The sequence below is a fragment of the Dendroctonus ponderosae genome, unplaced genomic scaffold, assembly GCF_020466585.1.
Source record: "Dendroctonus ponderosae isolate FM_Combo_2020 unplaced genomic scaffold, Dpon_F_20191213v2 Dpon_F_20191213_9, whole genome shotgun sequence".
Classification (NCBI taxonomy): domain Eukaryota; kingdom Metazoa; phylum Arthropoda; class Insecta; order Coleoptera; family Curculionidae; genus Dendroctonus; species Dendroctonus ponderosae.
This window is the reverse complement of record NW_026019116.1, coordinates 5,405,744-5,422,812: the sequence shown is the minus strand read 5'-3', so window position 1 is coordinate 5,422,812 and position 17,069 is coordinate 5,405,744. Positions and strand designations below refer to the sequence as shown.

The window sequence follows — 17,069 nt, the reverse complement described above, 5'->3', positions numbered from 1 at the left end:
GTTCTTGAGAAACTTCGAAAAAAGCAGCGTCATGTTCAAGTGGATTTTGCAACTCCAAAAAAAACCACGCAAATCTAAAACTTCTTGAATTCAAGTCTTTTTTGAGAAAACTGCCAACATTTCCCCATCCATGGTTCACTTTCTAAAAGGGCCATTTCTTTCTCTCTAGAATGATGTACAAATGAGCGTTCCTGCTCATTTTGCCTCCGAGATATGAGCAAAAACGAGACGGAAAACATGCAATTTGGGCATAATCTTGCACCTAAGTGTCTGATATTCAAATTTCGCTCTCTGTGTCAAAACTGCTCGAATTTCCTCACTCACGTTGCTACGACTGAATCGACTTTTGAATTCTCTATCCAACGATGCCAAAACGAATTCTGAGGCTCAAATGGTTCTTGAGAAACTTCGAATAAAGGCCATTTAGTTACCTCTGGAATGATGTAAAAACGAGCGGTCTTGCTCATTTTGTCTCCGAGAAACACGCAAAACGGGACGGAAAACATGAAATTTTGCAATAATCTTGCGCCGCCCTTGCACAAAACTACGATCATTTTTCTAAGTTCATAAACAACAGAAGACTGTATTTTTTCTACATGACTTTAATGATTTCTGATTTCCCCCCCTGACTTTAAAGCTGGATCCGCCCCTGGGTAGAGGGTTGATTTTGGGCTCGTTGGATTGAAGTGATTCTATTCTATAGTACTTCAACCAACATTATCGTTTTGTTTTAGGCAATTAATTTGTCCAGACCTGGTGGAGGTGAACGGATGCTTCTATCCACACTGGATAGAGTTATTTTCTATACACCCTGAACATTTTGCTGTCGATTTTTTCTTCTACCTGGAACTCTTGAGACTGGTAACTGTAAATCGACAATAAACACTCTCCTGTGGCGCTGCTCTCAAATTTTGATGAGACGAATGAAGATGATCGGTTGGAGAACATTTGAAACTTATTCCAATTAAGTAGAGTACCGGCACTTAAAGTTGCGCATTTGCCGAAAGCGTTATAAAGCGGGCGACACACGGGAATGCACACATTTTCCCATGTAAAGCCGCGTATATCCATACATTACCGCACATAAAGTAAAGGGGTTGAAAAGTGATTTAAGGGCGAGCTCAAATGGAGCAATCTGGCTCCCAGCGTTTACGAGGCGACGATGCGACTTTCATCTCTTGATAACCTGCGATTTGTATGGATTAATTTTTGTCCTGCAGAAGTAGACTCAAATGCCATTAAACTCCCGTTATCCTTCAAGGACAAGTCTTATTGGATTTGCGTGCGATTTCCGTATTAATGGAAACAGGGACCCTGGGAATCCGTTCGCATCTGGTTGCAGGGTTTCGTTTCTTATTTTTTCCCTGTCAAATCTAATAGGGTGAAAGGCATGGGTGATTTGCCCGGGCCAGGTATATAAACCGGCACTATGGAGAGCGTGCAATTAATCGACGACTTCCACCCTTTTGCTAACGACGCGATTTAAAAAAGGGCCCTTAGCAAATTGGATGATCGTGTAGGATAAAGAGCGGAAATTGTGTTTCCTAAATTCGGCTCTATGCTCGATTGAGCCGTAAATGGGCGTTTGAAAGCCCCAAGGCGACTAGAAAAACTGTTGAGTTGGCAGGAATTTTTTTTATTCGGATTCTGCAATTTTTCACTGTCTGAACGCAATTTGCATGTTTAGTGCAATATAGAGCATATGTCTTGCCAGTAGACGGGCGACAAACCCTGATTATCGCAGGCGGCAAGGGAGGGCAAATCCCCACGGATTAAGCGATCGGATTATTTGATGTCTGGCTGCCTGCTGTTTGATAAAAAACCAGGCCCGAGATATTGTTTCAATTTTGTGCTTGTCCAAAACATCAAATTTATGTCTTTCTCGCCTCAGTTTCTTCCTTCAAATGATGCAACTTTCGCTATGAAACTGGCATGCCAGGGTCGTTTCGGTATTTGGCAACTAATCTGGCCCCGGTTTATTTATAAACTCTCGTGCGCGATTATGATGTGAACATTTTTCGCATTTATTCCGGAGCATTAACCCTTTTTCCCTATTGCGATTGCCGTCCAGGCAACAGCTCCGGAAGTTTTCTCCTCCTGCCTCCAAGCCAGTTTCGCGTGACATAAAAAGTCACTTTACGGGTCCGCAAAGTCGCTATTTTTATTAAAAGCCACTCTTTGCCATTACGGGGTCCCGTTTATCACGTTAATGTCGGGACTTTATCACTTATTTTGTCTTGAAGGGATCTGCCTGGTGAAGACAACTGCCCGATCTATTTTAGTTTGCTATTTTTCATTGGTTCATCTATAAGGGGTGCTGTTGGTTGATGGGTCATTCGGTCAGAATGCGTTAAAGTTAGAGAGTTGATTCCTGGTACTGTCTGATAGAGGAAGTTTCATTCAATCTTGCAGAACGTTTTCAGTAGCTTGACGTTTTTGAGTGATTTTTAATTAATTTTTAACTGATACACTTGGAAATTGTGGCTTCGTTCCAGCGGTGTGCGCAAAACTGAAATACTTCGAACTCTTTAGAGCCATAGGATTGAGTTTGGTACTGTCTGATAGAGGAAATATGATTCTATGTCGCAAGAAAGTTCCACTAGAATAAGATTTTCAAGTGATTTTTGTCGAATTTTTTAAGCATGACACTTGCAAATTGCAGTTCTGTCGTAGCTCATTGCGCCAAAATTAATTGCTCAGAATTGGTTAGGGCTACAGGATTGATTTTGGCACTGCGTGATAGAGCAAGCATCATTCTATGTCGCAAGAAAGTTCCACTAGAATGAGATTTTCAAGTGATTTTTGTCGAATTTTTAAAAATGACACTTGCAAATTGCATTTTTTTTGTAGCTCTTTGCGCCAAAATTAATTGCTCATAATTGGTTAGGGCTACAGGATTGATTTTGGCACTGCATGATAGAGCAAGCATCATTCTATGTCGTAAGAAAGTTCCACTGGAATGAGATTTTCAAGTAATTTTTGTCGAATTTTTAAATTAGATGCAAGACCTCGATTGAGATGTTCGTGTTCGTTCCGTTTGTCCGATGCAAATCAACGCGCGTTTACTTAAACATGTCGATAAAACTGAAAAATGGCGTTTAGTTTTCTCTCTGGACCAATTTGCGGCAAATGAACCGATAAAATGAGTTCTAAACACCCTAACCGGCCGCAATTCGCCGGATTGAAACATAAATCGTGCAGGGCATACGTGCGAGAATTCACTGCCCGTTTAATATGATTTGTATGTCTTCGGCAATTTGCTGGATGAGAAAAACACCTAGAGTGGTTTCTTTGCCAACAAATCTGGAATAAGCTCGATATTTCCATCGTTATTGGGCAGAAAAGTTCTCCCAGTATACACATGGTTAATTCAAGCGTCACGCGCCATTGGTCAGCCACTGACCGCTTGGAAACCAATTAGGGATCGGATTTACTGACTATTAAGGACATTCGGTGCACTTTGTGGCTTTGGGCTGGATAAATCGCTTGTAAAGTTGGCACCACATGCAAACACGTGTTAGTGTGAAGGAAAAGGGCTGCTCATCATGTTTAGTTGAGGGGCGGCATTATTAGAAACTCCCCCCACAATGGGCTTTGTTGCTGCTGGATTTCTCGAAAAAAATGATGGATATTCATGAGGACGTGACGGTATTGTGGGCAACTTTCCAAACTTCAAGCCCTCGCCTTAACGATGGCGCATTCGAAACTTTTCGATTCGCTCGAGAGATTTTGAAAGTTGTTTTTTTTTTAAGTTGCGTGACGGTTTTATTTATGGCTGAATGCCGCGATCGTTATCCCAGCCAGGGTGTATTGAAAAAGTTTTATTAATTGCGGCCCAAATGATCGGAAAAGTCCGGGCCCGAAGCTGGATTATCCAGGAACTGGAAGATCTCCATCTGGGCGTAGTTTGTTGTGGGCATCAATCACGCTACTCCCTGCAGAGCTAATTGATCTCAGTCGCAGTAAAAGCCAGTTGTTAACACGGGCGAAAACGGTGTTGCAAAAGATGGATCGTGCCAATAAAGCCATGGAAACATTCCGGCATTTGATGGATAGCGCACAATGGAAACATGAGATTTTCGTACGCCTCTTGGCCTCGCCTGTGCACGAATTGCCAGCCCTTTCAAACTCCATAACAAGGTTACGTCGAGTGGGAAAATCGAAGCTGAATGCATATGACGAAGCTGAACTGCAACTTGTTCAGCTACATGCCATGTCCAGGGCATTAATGGATCCTTGGGCTGGAAAATTGACGCAGGAAGTTTTGCACAAGCAACAGCGGCAGTTTTAAAACCACTTTCCACTGGCAGTCGGTGCAAAAATCGTTCATCTAGCTCTAGCATTCCTCTATCAAACAGTACCAAAATCAACTGTCTGGCTCGAACCACTTATGAGTAATTAACTTGCTAGTGTCTCATTTAACGTTCCGTTCTCTAGTTCTTCCGTGAAAAAACCTCTCTGCTCTCACTCTTCGAAACATGACAACATGCAGATCAGCTCTAAACGGGGCCCCATTCTCGTAAACAATAATTAGCTTTAATTGAGCCATGACGATCCGGGAGCCCCACGGATTTTATTGGATTGTCGTCGCCATTTGGGGACCGAATGAATGAATCACTCTGATGGATCTAGCTGGGAGGTCCAATGTTGCCGATAGTCTTCCGCTCGAAAAATCTAGCTGTAGAAGAGTTGAATGGATATCCATATTGGGAAATTGAATTGGGAATGAGGAAAAACCCCAATGTGGCAACCGTACATTTGCATTCTGCATAATCCCTAGGCCGACTGCGTTTTGCTTTCACCCTTGCCCCATGTTTTAATAAATGGTTAATTTCCCGTTCAGATAGGGGCCCTTTTGATTTGTTTATCGGCGCCCTTCAAATACTCTGTACTCAGATCCTGTTGATTTTGATTATGGAAAAACTAGCCGAAATCTAAGCGAACAATTAAGTCCGGGTGACGATTGGCGCCCCACCCAGTCAATTTCGGGGTGCTTAATTATTAACGCGACAGAAATCTAATCGACTGGAACAAGGCCATATTGGGAATCCGCCCTTATCTCTGGGGGGGTTAAAAGCCACCTAGAGCTCTTTGATTTGGCGTTATTTGGGGAAAACTGGCTTCAGAGCGATTAAGCTTTCACATTGTTTTAATGCTTTAAATATCTTGGACCACTTGGAGTCTTGGAGGTTTTTTAGGGCCAATCTGGAGCATGCGAGGGGTTGATTTTTCTAGCATTGTGAAGGGAAAATTGTCCTTAATTAACGCTGAAATTGGGAATCGGGTGGTTTTTTCCCCGAGTTGTTGGCGACTTTTTCAAGTTGCGGTTGAAGCCAATCGAAAGTTGTTACGAGGTTTAATTATATGCAAATTTCAACAGTAATTTTCGGCCAATCTGGAGCATTTGAGCAGTTGATTTTTACTCCATTATGAAGGACAAAGTGTCTTGAATTAGTGCTGAAATTGGCAATCCAGTGGCTTTTTTCGTAAATTATTGACGATTTTTTGAATTTGTGGTGTCATTTGTCTATGCAGCCCATCGGTTCAGAGGGTCCATTTTTGACACCGGTTGGTAGCCAATCGAAAGTAGCTACCGGGTTTATTTGTATGCCATTTTGAGGAGAAAACTGCCCTTATTCTGTGCCGCAATTGGTAATGAAGTGCCACTGTTTTTTAGAAGGTTTTAGTCTTGAGGGTGCATTTTCAACCGTCATTTTAGGCCAATCCCGAGCAGTGGAGGAGTTGATTTTTACACAGTTATAAAGGAAAAACTGCCTTTAATGAACACTGGGGGAATGGAGTGGCTTTTCCGGTAAATTGTTGGCGAACTTGTCACCTAGCAGAGATTTTCGATAAGTCCAAAGACTAGTTTCCCAGAGCTTTTCGGCTCCAAAGCTAAGAAAGAATCTCATTTGCCAGGAAAAACTTTAATGCGCTTTCATGGAATCTTTGATGAAACGGGACACAATACGGGATTTACTCTGGATTACCCGGCTGGAAAATTACCATAACCCATTTCTTCCAGACGGTGCGGGCACGGCCCCGTTTTTCGGTAGCACATTCTGTTCTCATTCATTTTGCATTTTTATCGTACGGGAACGCAATGAATACGGGATTTTTATTAGGGGCTATTGTGCCTCAGCGCAAAACATAATCCGGGAAAGAGCGCCAGTTCATAATTTGCTTACATTTTGTAAAACGCGCGCTGTTGAAGCCAAGTTGGAAATGATCTATGTTTTGCATGCTTGTCGGCAGATTTTAGGATTGTTTAGGCTTTTTGCACGGCCAGGGGAATGTTTCAAAAGATTAAAGTAATTTGCGCGAAACCAGAAGCGTCCGGTTCGGCCTTAATTCGATTCCATTTTCAACACACCTGCCAGTTTCGTCCCCAAACAGGGAAATTTTCGAACAGTAAACTTTGGAAATGGCACCAAAAAATTCAAATACTTCTGCAAATTGGTGGCTTTGCCCGAACTTCCGGCCGACGGGTGACGTAAATCTTCAGCTTCCTGCCACGCGAAAGCGCGTGACTCGATTGCAAAATGTCGCTTCTTCACGTCAATGTGTGTGATTTACGTAATATTGTTGATATTCTGTTTCTGGAGGTCAACAACTGGCTTGAAAAACGTGCCACCCTGCCGTGTGGGTCGTATATAAAGTATCAAATTACCGAGAGAAGAGGCGATCAAAAGGGAGTTAGGCGTGCTCCCGGAGGAGACCACAACGAAATCTCATAACCAAAACCCCGGGTCATTTTCGGTTTCTATTGAGAAGCGATTTAGGCTCGGCCCTTTCAATCTTTTTCTCCAGCATACAATCGGCATGGAGATAATGCAATAAGACGTGAATGAAATAAATGGGGGGCGAACTTTAATAAAACTGCCATTTTTTTCTGTGAATAGGCGCTTTAGCTTCGCTGCGATTTATTGCATTTCGTTTTCGTCCCCATTCATTCATTTAGCATAGTTGATTGTTCGTTTAAAGCAACCCGTGAGTGTTCCTCGTAGCAATCCAGGCCCTTTCGCAGCCTGCCGGGTTCGTTCGGGTGCCTTCGTTAAGATGAGGGCAAGAAGGACGGCGCTATTGAAAAGCACCTGTCCTTGTCCCATCGGCCCCAAATACGAGGGCCGATCATTTAAACTAGTTTATCCAGTTGCTTTGAATACATTGACATTAACGTGAAACTCTCCGGAATGATTCGGAATTTCGAGCATGAATGTTGTACATGGCTTGGTGTTCCCGTTGTGAATCACTTGAGCATTTCCGGTATTAAATATGAATATTTTACAGTCAGTCATAGTAGACGCGTGATTTTCGCGATAAATCAAGTGGGCTCGCCCCCCTGGAAAGTTTCCCACGACTCCCACAGTTGGCTTTTATGAAAATTACATCCCGCATATCTGTGTATATCAATGTTTGCTCGAGAAATATCACTCGACATCTATAGGGTTTCTCGATTTATGTCCCCATAAAGTTAAGTTGGTGAACGTGACGCTACGTCATAATTCTGGATCGTTCTGGGAGTTTTATCCTACCGACTGCGCCAAGTTGCACAATAACATTGGCTAAGATGGCTTAATCTGCGCATTAATCGGTGGGATTTCTGAATTTTTCACGCCTTCCGCTTATGTTTACTCGCGTGGAGTGGATGTGGAAACGAATGCGGGCCAATAGCTATAATGTCAAGGTTTGTTTATGTGCTAAATATAGATTATTGAGTTTTCTTTAAAAATATCTACTTAGTTGGTTTTTTGGAAGTTTCCAGCAACGCGGGTTAATCTGGGTCATTCTGCCGTCCCTTTCTCGCTCTCCCGGGTAATTTAATAAGCGAATCCTCCCATTTTTCTTTGACACGCCACATCGCCAAATGAGCATTTCCCCTGACAGTTCTGAGGTAGAAGCGCTAGACAACAAAAACAATGACAGTAACGCCGGAGGACGTGTGTCAGCTCAAGTTGGTAAATTATTTTATTGCATTTGACGCGCACATTTCTCTCTGCCTCCTTCAGTTTCATAACTCATTAGGATCTGTTTGATCTGATGAACATGCGTGGGCGTTGTTCTCTGTAGGCCACGGACAAGAACTAATTTTTTTCTCTCGGTGTATGTCCGTGTTGTGACGTGCATGCGACATCAACATCGGCGTTAAAATATTCCAATGAATCTGTTATGTATATTTATCTTCATTATCAGAAGCTCCTACCGTGTTTGAGCAAGTTTTTTTTATCAGCAGGCGCTTCCATCTAGGTCAAGCTGAATTATCGGATAGTTTCGATTGAGTTCTTAAAGTGAGCGGTCGATTAGTGTGTTTTTGCTGTCATGGATGATTATCTTCTTGCTTAAGAACGCCGATTGAGACATGGATGATAATCCGTGCGCGTTCAGTGGGCTTTTAGTGGGCAACCAGCCGTTAGGCAAGATTGTTGTGCGGATTACCTACGCATCGGTTAGAGGTGAGTCGATGAGTGTCTTAATTTTTCAACTAGGGCAAAGCCCTCATTGCTAAGCGGATTTGCTTTTGTAATAATTTTGCATAGTATTTTTTGTTTTGGAATTTTCTAACTATTTTTATGCGAACACAGTTGTAAACAACCCTCGTAGCACTGCGGTTTCATCAGCGGCCGGTCGCGTTTGTTCGGTTGCCTTCGGTAAGGGGCGGGCAGGCGAGCGCAAGAAGGACGGCGATATGCCAGGCAACAGCTCTTTGTCCCGCCGGCCACATATACGAGGGTCCATTGTGAAATAAAAATAACAAATCTTCCTTGATGGTTTGATCGCGTTTCATTTGGCCTAAACTGGAGAAAATTAGTTTAGTTCACTCAATTGCCCTCTTAGGCGCAGTTTATCGTCAATGCGCTTTTATTACTGTCGCAAATATTCTGGTTGTTAAATTCAGGCATTTTGTCTGTGACAAAGCCGTGTTTTACATGGGCAAAATTGCATAATGGAATTAGCATTGATCGTCACTAATTGAATGAGTTCAGGCAGCATTAATCATGTTTTCGCGAGCGGAAATTGCATTTTTGCATAATGCACTGGCACATGGTGGAACGGTGGACATTTCGACTCGGTTTTGCTGGAGAACAGTTTCGGATTTTCCTCCCTAATGAGATCAGTGTCTTGGTACTTGATTCGTCATTTTATTTCCACTTGTAGATGGAATAGCGCGCTTTCGGTGATCAATCACACTGCACACTTGTGATCCTCCGGAACGATTTACTTGGGTGTGAAACTACACGCGAGAATGGGGTTGCTTTACTGTGAGGGTTTGAACCCTCACAGCGACGTTAATTTATGGATGGCGTAGGAAATCACGACGCCGACATTTCTGGGAGTTATGCGAGCCGCAATAACACTTTTCAACTTTTGATAGTTTCGCCCTTTTAATGATTGATTGCCAATGACAGGCAGAGTATTTTTACCTCGCAAATGCGTCACAAGTGTCTAGTTATTAAATTTAGGCGAGTGCGGATTTGGCAAGGCGCCGATTTATAGGAAAATCATCACCGTCAACTTTGCTTTTTATTAATTAAGTCGCTAAATCCATCGCGGAAAACGTGCCGATCTTCCATTCCAGGGTTCAGGGAAGTGATCAATCTGCGGGATTTCAATGGATTTTGTTGTCGTCTCGTTCATGTTGCACCTGGACCTCGGTCTAATGCGGTTTCAGCAAGACATAGGCGGGATTTGGGGAGACAGATGGGTATTTAATTTAAATACCTCCAAGCTTTTTTAATTGCTCATGTGCGATGGAACGGTTTACGTTTTAAACCTTGAAAAATATGAACGCCCCTCGTAGCCACTGGTAGCTCCTTCGTAGCTTTTCGGGGTCGGTCGGGTGTTTTCGTTAGGACGGCAGTAATGTGGGCAAGAAGGGCGGCGCTATGCAAGGCGTCCTGTCCTCGTCCCACCAGCCGCATGTACGAGGGACGGGTGCTAAATTCTATGACGCGGTTGATTTAAGCTCTGTGTTCGTCTGAGGTTTTCAGGCTGAGTTCTCCGCGAGCCTGATCGCTCAGAAGGAGGCTTAAAGGTGTATTATTACGCAGTTTTTTTTACATTATTCATGCATTAATGAACATCTGCTAGATCATTTCCCCCCGTGGTTCTTTACCTAATCCAGGTGCGGCCGTCGTTGGGGAATCCTCGAATGGATGCGTCATCCTGGGGATCGATAACGGGGTCACAGTTCGCAGGGAGCCGCTCCCGACGCCCCAACATCTGGGTCACGGGATTCCGAGCCTTTCTGGATGACGCCGGTTCGAAGGGGAAACGGGCGCAGCCCGAATACACTAAAAGAGCGGGTTAATTCGTTAATAATCCACGGTTTTTTGAAAGAAACAACCCCCTTGAGAGCTAAACGGGAGGAGGATCGAATCCAGTTGTTTTTGCTGCTGGAAAACCTTCAGCAAAACGAGTGCTAGCAACACGCTTTTGTGCCTATTTCCGCCCTTTGACACACAGAGAAATCGGTTAGAAGTCGTTTTGTTTGCCTGAGCGGAATTTTGCGAAGCAGAAGTTTTGCCTAAGATGTTCTCCCTCCTGGCGGAAGGGATGCGGAAGTGTTGAAACCCTAATTTAAACGTGCAAAAGCACTTGTCTGGCGACTCGAAGATGGGGGGACTTGATTGAACCTGCCGCTTGGCAAACTGTCGTGTGGGCGAGGCCTTAGTTAGGCATTGAATGGAGCAATAAAAATAGAATACTTACTTACTTTACCGGCAAACCCACGCTGAAATTCGTGTACATTTGGATCAATGAGTTTAATGGGTGAGGCCCGGGCCTGTTTTGCTGGGCTGGACAGATTCGTTTCAGAGCTGAACTCAGAACTTTATCATTTAATTATGTACTCCAAGTCTGTATGACTTCTGGACCCTTCTGGATAAAAAAGTCGAAATTTCCACTGAAGACAAGTCTGAAGTTTTTAGTCGACTTGCTGAAAGCCTATTGGCTGGCTGGTGCGGCGAGAACAGGACCGGGTTTGTTATATTTAAGGCACCAACTATGGATTTCGTCTGGCACGTTTTTTTTTTCAATTGCTGTAGCTTGTTAAGCGCTATCGCGCCGCATGTGATCGGTAAACAAAACGGGCAAATAATCCCCCGAATTTGATGTGTAACTCAAACAAGAATTCCGGCCCGAATATTCCATCGTTATTGTCGAACGTGATTGGCGCGTTTCCATCACGATTTGTCGCTGGTTTTGCTCCTTTTTCCCGGTTGTTTCGGTCGCAATGTACAATTTTCCTTGATCATTGTGCGGAAAACCACTAAGGAAAATTAGAAAATCATCAAAATTCCACTTGGGGGCGAAATTGGCCAATACCCACTTCCCGTCCACACTTAACGAAATTAAAAAGTTTCTCCATCGACGTTAATTTGCGGCCTAGTAAAATTAACTCTTGAGTAGAGTGTGCTGAGGGCCGTTAGAGGTTGCCAGAGCTCCAGTTTTCTGGGTGAATTCCCGGGTTTAAATCATGGATTAAGGGTCAGCTCGTTGGCACTCCATAGCTAATATACCAATTTTGACCTTAACTTCCCGGATCGTAATTCACCTGAAAGGTTCCAAACATGGAATATTCATGGGGCGATTTCGGGACTCTTAAGGGCCGTGTAATGTATCGAATTTATTGAAACTGTTTACTTAGGAGGGTTTTAGGACTGAGGTGAGATGCTGTGAAGGATCGGCCTTTTGGGCCGATTAATCTTTACTTAGGCACGCAAATTTTCATTTGGCAACTGGCATCTGTGCAATAACCTAATTAAAAAGTTTCCGCGCAATTAGACAAATCGGTAAAAAATTTCAAAATATCTTCACTTAGGTAAGTGAAACTTTCAGACAGTCTAACGTGAAGTTTCATCCATTGAATACTTTTGAAACACGCTCTGTATCTACTATGGACATTTTGCAGTATTTTTTTTTATAAGGGACTGTTTTCGTATGAACTAATTCGGTTGAAAAGTTTGAAAATTTCCCAAAAGTCCGAAAACCATTGAACTAAAATGAGGCGTTCGGACAGTTTAAGGTAAAGTCTCCTTTATTGAGGAGTTTCTAAAGAAACGCTCTTCTCATTAATTTCCGGATTATTCTTGCGATCGCTCGCATAGTAGGCCCGTTTTTTGACAGCGCAATGTAATTAGTAGCCAAACTGGCAGGCCTACAAGCGCTAAATCGCCGGTTATACAAGTGAAATTACGCTCTGTTTTTCGACAATTAAGAGCTTCAGAAGACAAGAAGGGACTTTAAGTGGTGAGAAAAATTGGTGAGGACGGCTTAAGACCTCAATGGCTTTTAATCGCCAGTTTAAACTTTGAAACCTTCAATTCTTGCAACTGATTCGAGCGACGAATTCGTAATCATAAGCAAAATGAACTCAGCTTTTCTTGTGTGACTTTTAATTTGGGTTTTTTTTGGTAAATAACCCGCAATGGAGTTTTAGCACCTCTTGTCACTAACATTAGTCGAATAGATATGGGGAGAATATCGTAGATGCGAGTCACGTTTCGGCGAAAATTGATACCATCCGCTGTCATGTAACCCATATCTCATCCCAACAAGGGATATGCAAACAAAGCGCCAAAAATCCTCTAAATTTACATGCGATCCGGTATATCGCCCGCGGGAATAGCGCCGATCAAACAAGGGATGCTGTTTAATAAATGTTTATGTCTTTCTATAAGCGCCTATCTTTTGCTTGCTATCTAGAGGGTTGGATTGGCTGGCTGTCGATGTAAATTTGATTTATGTCGCGCTGCGCCTTTTCAGTTTACACGAACAAGAAGCGAGTGCCTCTTAGGTTGTTTGGAAAAACATCTCAACAATCCAATTATTGCGCCCTTGCGCCCATAATTTTCCCCCTAAACTGGGCGAAATTAAATTCTAAGTCGGTGCCGACAATTCGAGGACCGTAGAGTTGAGCACTGGGACAATCAGACGCCTCCCGGCGCTGATGATCCTTCAGGATACCCTCAAACGCCTTTTAAGACACGTGGGCATAATTCGGATCAGTCGAGCGCTGCTGATGTGTCGCATTTTTTTCTTAATTGGACCTTTGGATTTTAACTAAATCCGCTGGTTCGTCCCATGAAGTTCTTTCCAATTGATTACGTAATGCGCTGGTGGATGGCGGCCACTATATTTCCTTGTGTGGAACTGAGGAAAAAGCTACAATGACAGTGACAAATTTGGCGTCTCACCGTCGAAATTGCCTTCGCTCAGATTTGATGGGGCCGAAGGCAGTTTGTCGGCCCGTTATGGGCTTTTGGCCCCCCTTCGGACGCCACTTTTCCCAACGCTCAAGACATTAGGAAACACGATGGATAATTTCGTTTAAGAGATTACGGTTTTATCTCTATCTGTCTTCTTACTAACAAAATATCTTCATTATAACACTGCCAGGTTTTGGTTTATTGGTGATACTGTTGCGGCTGATAAAAAACATCTTTGCGAGGCAATGAAAATCCGAGTAAGCCATTAAAAAACTATTTATTCAGGCATGTTTCGCCCCACAGAGTCTGCAGCAATTGTGATTATCATCATTTTATACCGTGGCCTAGGGAGAGACACTAAAACTCCTCTCACCTATCGTTTAGTATCCTAGGGGCTTCACGCAAAAGACATAACATCACTCATACTGCCAGGAAAATATCTCCATTATCCAGGTATCTCCAGTTAGTTTCCATTGTCCTCTTGACACATATTGTGGAAAAACTCAGCTCTCCTAAACAGTCTAGCGGAAATGAGGTCGTAAGTATTCAAGGGCCTCTCGAATCGAACGCCAGCCGGATCATTTTTATCTCTTTAGCGGTCGTATAGACGATTTATTCGTGTTTTTCCTTGAGCTGTGATCAATTGAATCCGCATTTCACTGAAAGCGTTTTTTTTTCGGTTGTTTCAGCGGTGTCAAAGGAAGAGGCTGAAGAACACAATCATCATCATCATCATCATCATGGTAAGCTGCCCTACAACGGTTACAGCGACGAGTTCCTAGACCGACTGGAGCCCAATGGTAACATACCAGCGGGAAAAGGTGATATTAGATATGGTAAGTGAGTGATTGTTGCTTGAGTCCCCCTTATATTTGCCAGTTTGTTCTTGAGATGATGCGATAAATAATCCTGACATCGCGTGACCGCAGGCTGACCAATGGCCAACTAAATTTTGTCCGAATTACCTTTCCCCCGTAAGTTTTATAGCAGTTGGAAGCGAACACGAACACAATAACGCCCCGGGAGAATTAGTGCTCCACCGGCAATTCAATCAGCACTGGCTACTCTTTGTAACACGACTTAAGTTCAAAGAAAAGAAGAAAAAGTTCGGATCGTAAAAGCAACCAAAATATAGAAATACTTTTTGCGTAATTATTGTGAGCACAGACATGTTTTGTTGTTATATATTTTATTTAATTGAGCTGAACCCGGTTCTGTCCCTGAGACAAATTCGCATCTGCGCTGCGAAACGTCAAATTACTCGTTGGCAAGTGACAGTTGAGACTTGTCAAACTTGTTTATTGATTGGAGTTGATGACATTTATAACATAAAACAATTCTAACACACTTTTCGATCTGTTTCTATTTCTTTAAAAACTTGCAAAAGTTCATTAGAACAAAGCGAAACAAATCACAATCAGATATAAACACCAATGTCAAGAAAGCAAGTGTCAAATTACTACTTAAGTAACTGGTAATTATAATTTTAGCCAAAAAGGGGCGTCTGGACTTTTGAACGAGCGGATTTCTACATTTGATTTGGTTACTACAGGCGCCCTGAACCGATTTGTCAGTCGCTGTCCCTTTTCTCCCATACAAGAGAGTCTCTCTTTCCTTGTCTTAGATAGTTTCTTTTTGACACAGACGTCATTGCATGCCATTATGATCCCGCTCAACGATTAACATGTGTGTCAGTCTGGTTGCCTAACAGAAAATAATGACGTATTAGATCAGGGCGGTATTGAGCGTCAATTTTTTGCCGGTGAAATTTCAAAAATCCATTAGGGGACAGGAACAAAACGAGATTAATTAAAGGGCTTAGCCACAGTCCTGTTCACGATGGCCCATCCATAGGGATATGAGCGTGTGACGTCATTATAATGGAATTCATTAATCAACATTTCATTGGCGCCAAAGGTTGGGCGTTCCAGCCCTTTCAACTTGGGGCAGACAAAGGAGTTTTTGTAAATTTCCGCGTATATTATGTATTTTGTCTGATGGGCATAGAAAGCGGCTTTGTGACATTAATAGGTTTGTGTACGTGCTCCCCCACGAGTTTACCTGATTCTTGGTTTTCGCCCCTAAAGCGTCAGACTGGAATTAATTGTGGGCAATTAGTCAACCGGGATTCCTTGCGGCAACATATTATTAGCACTTCAGCGGGTTTGAGGAGCCGCGAATTAAATCAGTCGACAATGAAGTGGGAATTTTTAATGGAAAATTCACAATTTACACGCAGTGTTCAGGGAGCACTCAAGGAATTGAAAAATATTGAGTCGTTGTCCGAGTCCGCCTCGGGTCGCCCTGTCTGTTTTACGTCGGCATCTGGCTCGCCTGGATAAATAATTAGGCCGCTTAAGTTACTCGATGCGACACTAACGACCCCACGTTAATTAATGACTTCATTAGTGTTTCGGCGTAATAAAACTGTGTTGTGATGGCACGACTGTTTGCCCTGTAGATGTGAGAAACGGTGGCTGGTTAAAAAATAAACGAGAAAGCATCCAGCAAATGCAGGCCACTTTGATAGCGAATTTGTCAGATGCATCATTAATGTTCAATGCTCGGACGTCCAAGTCCAATTTTTGCTGGAATTTTTCCGGATTAGGGCTGCTTGGAAAGTGCATTCGTTGCATCTATTTTTCATTGAGCGCTCCTGCTTTTCCTAAACCGGTCGTACATTATTGAGATTGAGTTGCACAGTTTTACAGATAAACCACAGTTTTGATGCAATATCGCACGTAAAAAGCACTTTCAATTAATTCAGCTCACGGTAAAGGCAGCGCGGCAAAGGAGTTTGAAAATTAAGAAAAATCCGTGCCTTTCTCGAACGCCATCAGAATATTAACGAGCGACACTTTTCAGCTTCATTTGAAATTTTGGAAGAGAATCGAATAAAAAAGAATACAAAAGGAGTGGAAAAAGTATGCAAATCCGAAACATTAACAAGGGATCGACGGGGCGAACGACTGGGAAAACGGGCGGGGATTGTATAATTATAATTAGTGTTGGACTGTGCATTTCACTGTTGAGGAATTAACTACTAACAGTGGCAATTTTTTGTTCCAGACTGGAATAATGTGTCCGGACACGACAGGGTCAAGCGTCAGCTATCGGTGTCGAGCGACAGTAAATTACTGGACGACGACATTCGAGAGGAAACTAAGGTGATTTTGAGGCCGCGAAAGCCACCCAGACCCAAGTCCGAGGTGCTGCTCAACCAACAGGGAGGAGACAACCGGAGGACGAAGAGGTATTCAGCCTTTGGTGTAAGTACTCCTAATTATTACAGAATACAATTCCTAGAAATGAGCTTGGCGTATTTCATTGTTCCTGAATCCACCCCCTCGAGGTTCGTTCTTCAGTTATCCCTAATTATGACAAGACAACATTAAAACAAAAACCGGCTGCTAAACAAAAACTGCTTGATTGAGCTTTCAATCATCCGGTTTTTTTCCGGAAGCTTAATTAATGAATAATGTCCGTTAAAGCTGTTGTTTTCTTGTACTTTCAGGGCGACTCGCCTTTTGGAAAATCCGAAGCCTACGTTAAGTTAGAACAATTAGGAGAGGGATCATACGCCACTGTGTACAAAGGATTTAGCAAGTATGTGATTTGAAAGTGTGTGAGGGATTACGTGCATGCAATCGATTTTCGCTTGCAGTTTACAAAACCAAGTGGTGGCACTGAAAGAAATTAGACTGCAAGAGGAGGAGGGCGCTCCGTTCACAGCCATTAGGGAGGCCTCGCTCCTCAAAGAACTGAAACACGCCAACATTGTCACCTTGCACGACATTGTTCACACCCGGGAGACTCTTACCTTTGTTTTTGAATACGTGGTGAGTAGCGAGCTGAACGTCA

General features: G+C 43.0%; 1 protein-coding gene across 6 annotated transcripts in view; it reads left to right on the top strand.

Moving 5' to 3' along the window:
- The window catches only part of LOC109541749 (cyclin-dependent kinase 14), a 34,949-nt gene that overhangs the window by 13,376 nt on the left and 4,504 nt on the right, over positions 1–17,069 (top strand). For 5 of the 6 annotated variants that reach the window (XM_048669639.1, XM_048669638.1, XM_019910679.2 and 2 more), the window contains 4 exons: positions 13,898–14,044; positions 16,278–16,477; positions 16,723–16,814; positions 16,873–17,047. In XM_048669639.1, coding sequence (XP_048525596.1) covers positions 13,898–14,044; positions 16,278–16,477; positions 16,723–16,814; positions 16,873–17,047 — 614 coding nt within the window. Of the gene's footprint in view, positions 1–8,200; positions 8,454–13,897; positions 14,045–16,277; positions 16,478–16,722; positions 16,815–16,872; positions 17,048–17,069 lie in introns of those variants that run through there. The other variant, XM_019910681.2, reaches the window with a different exon arrangement.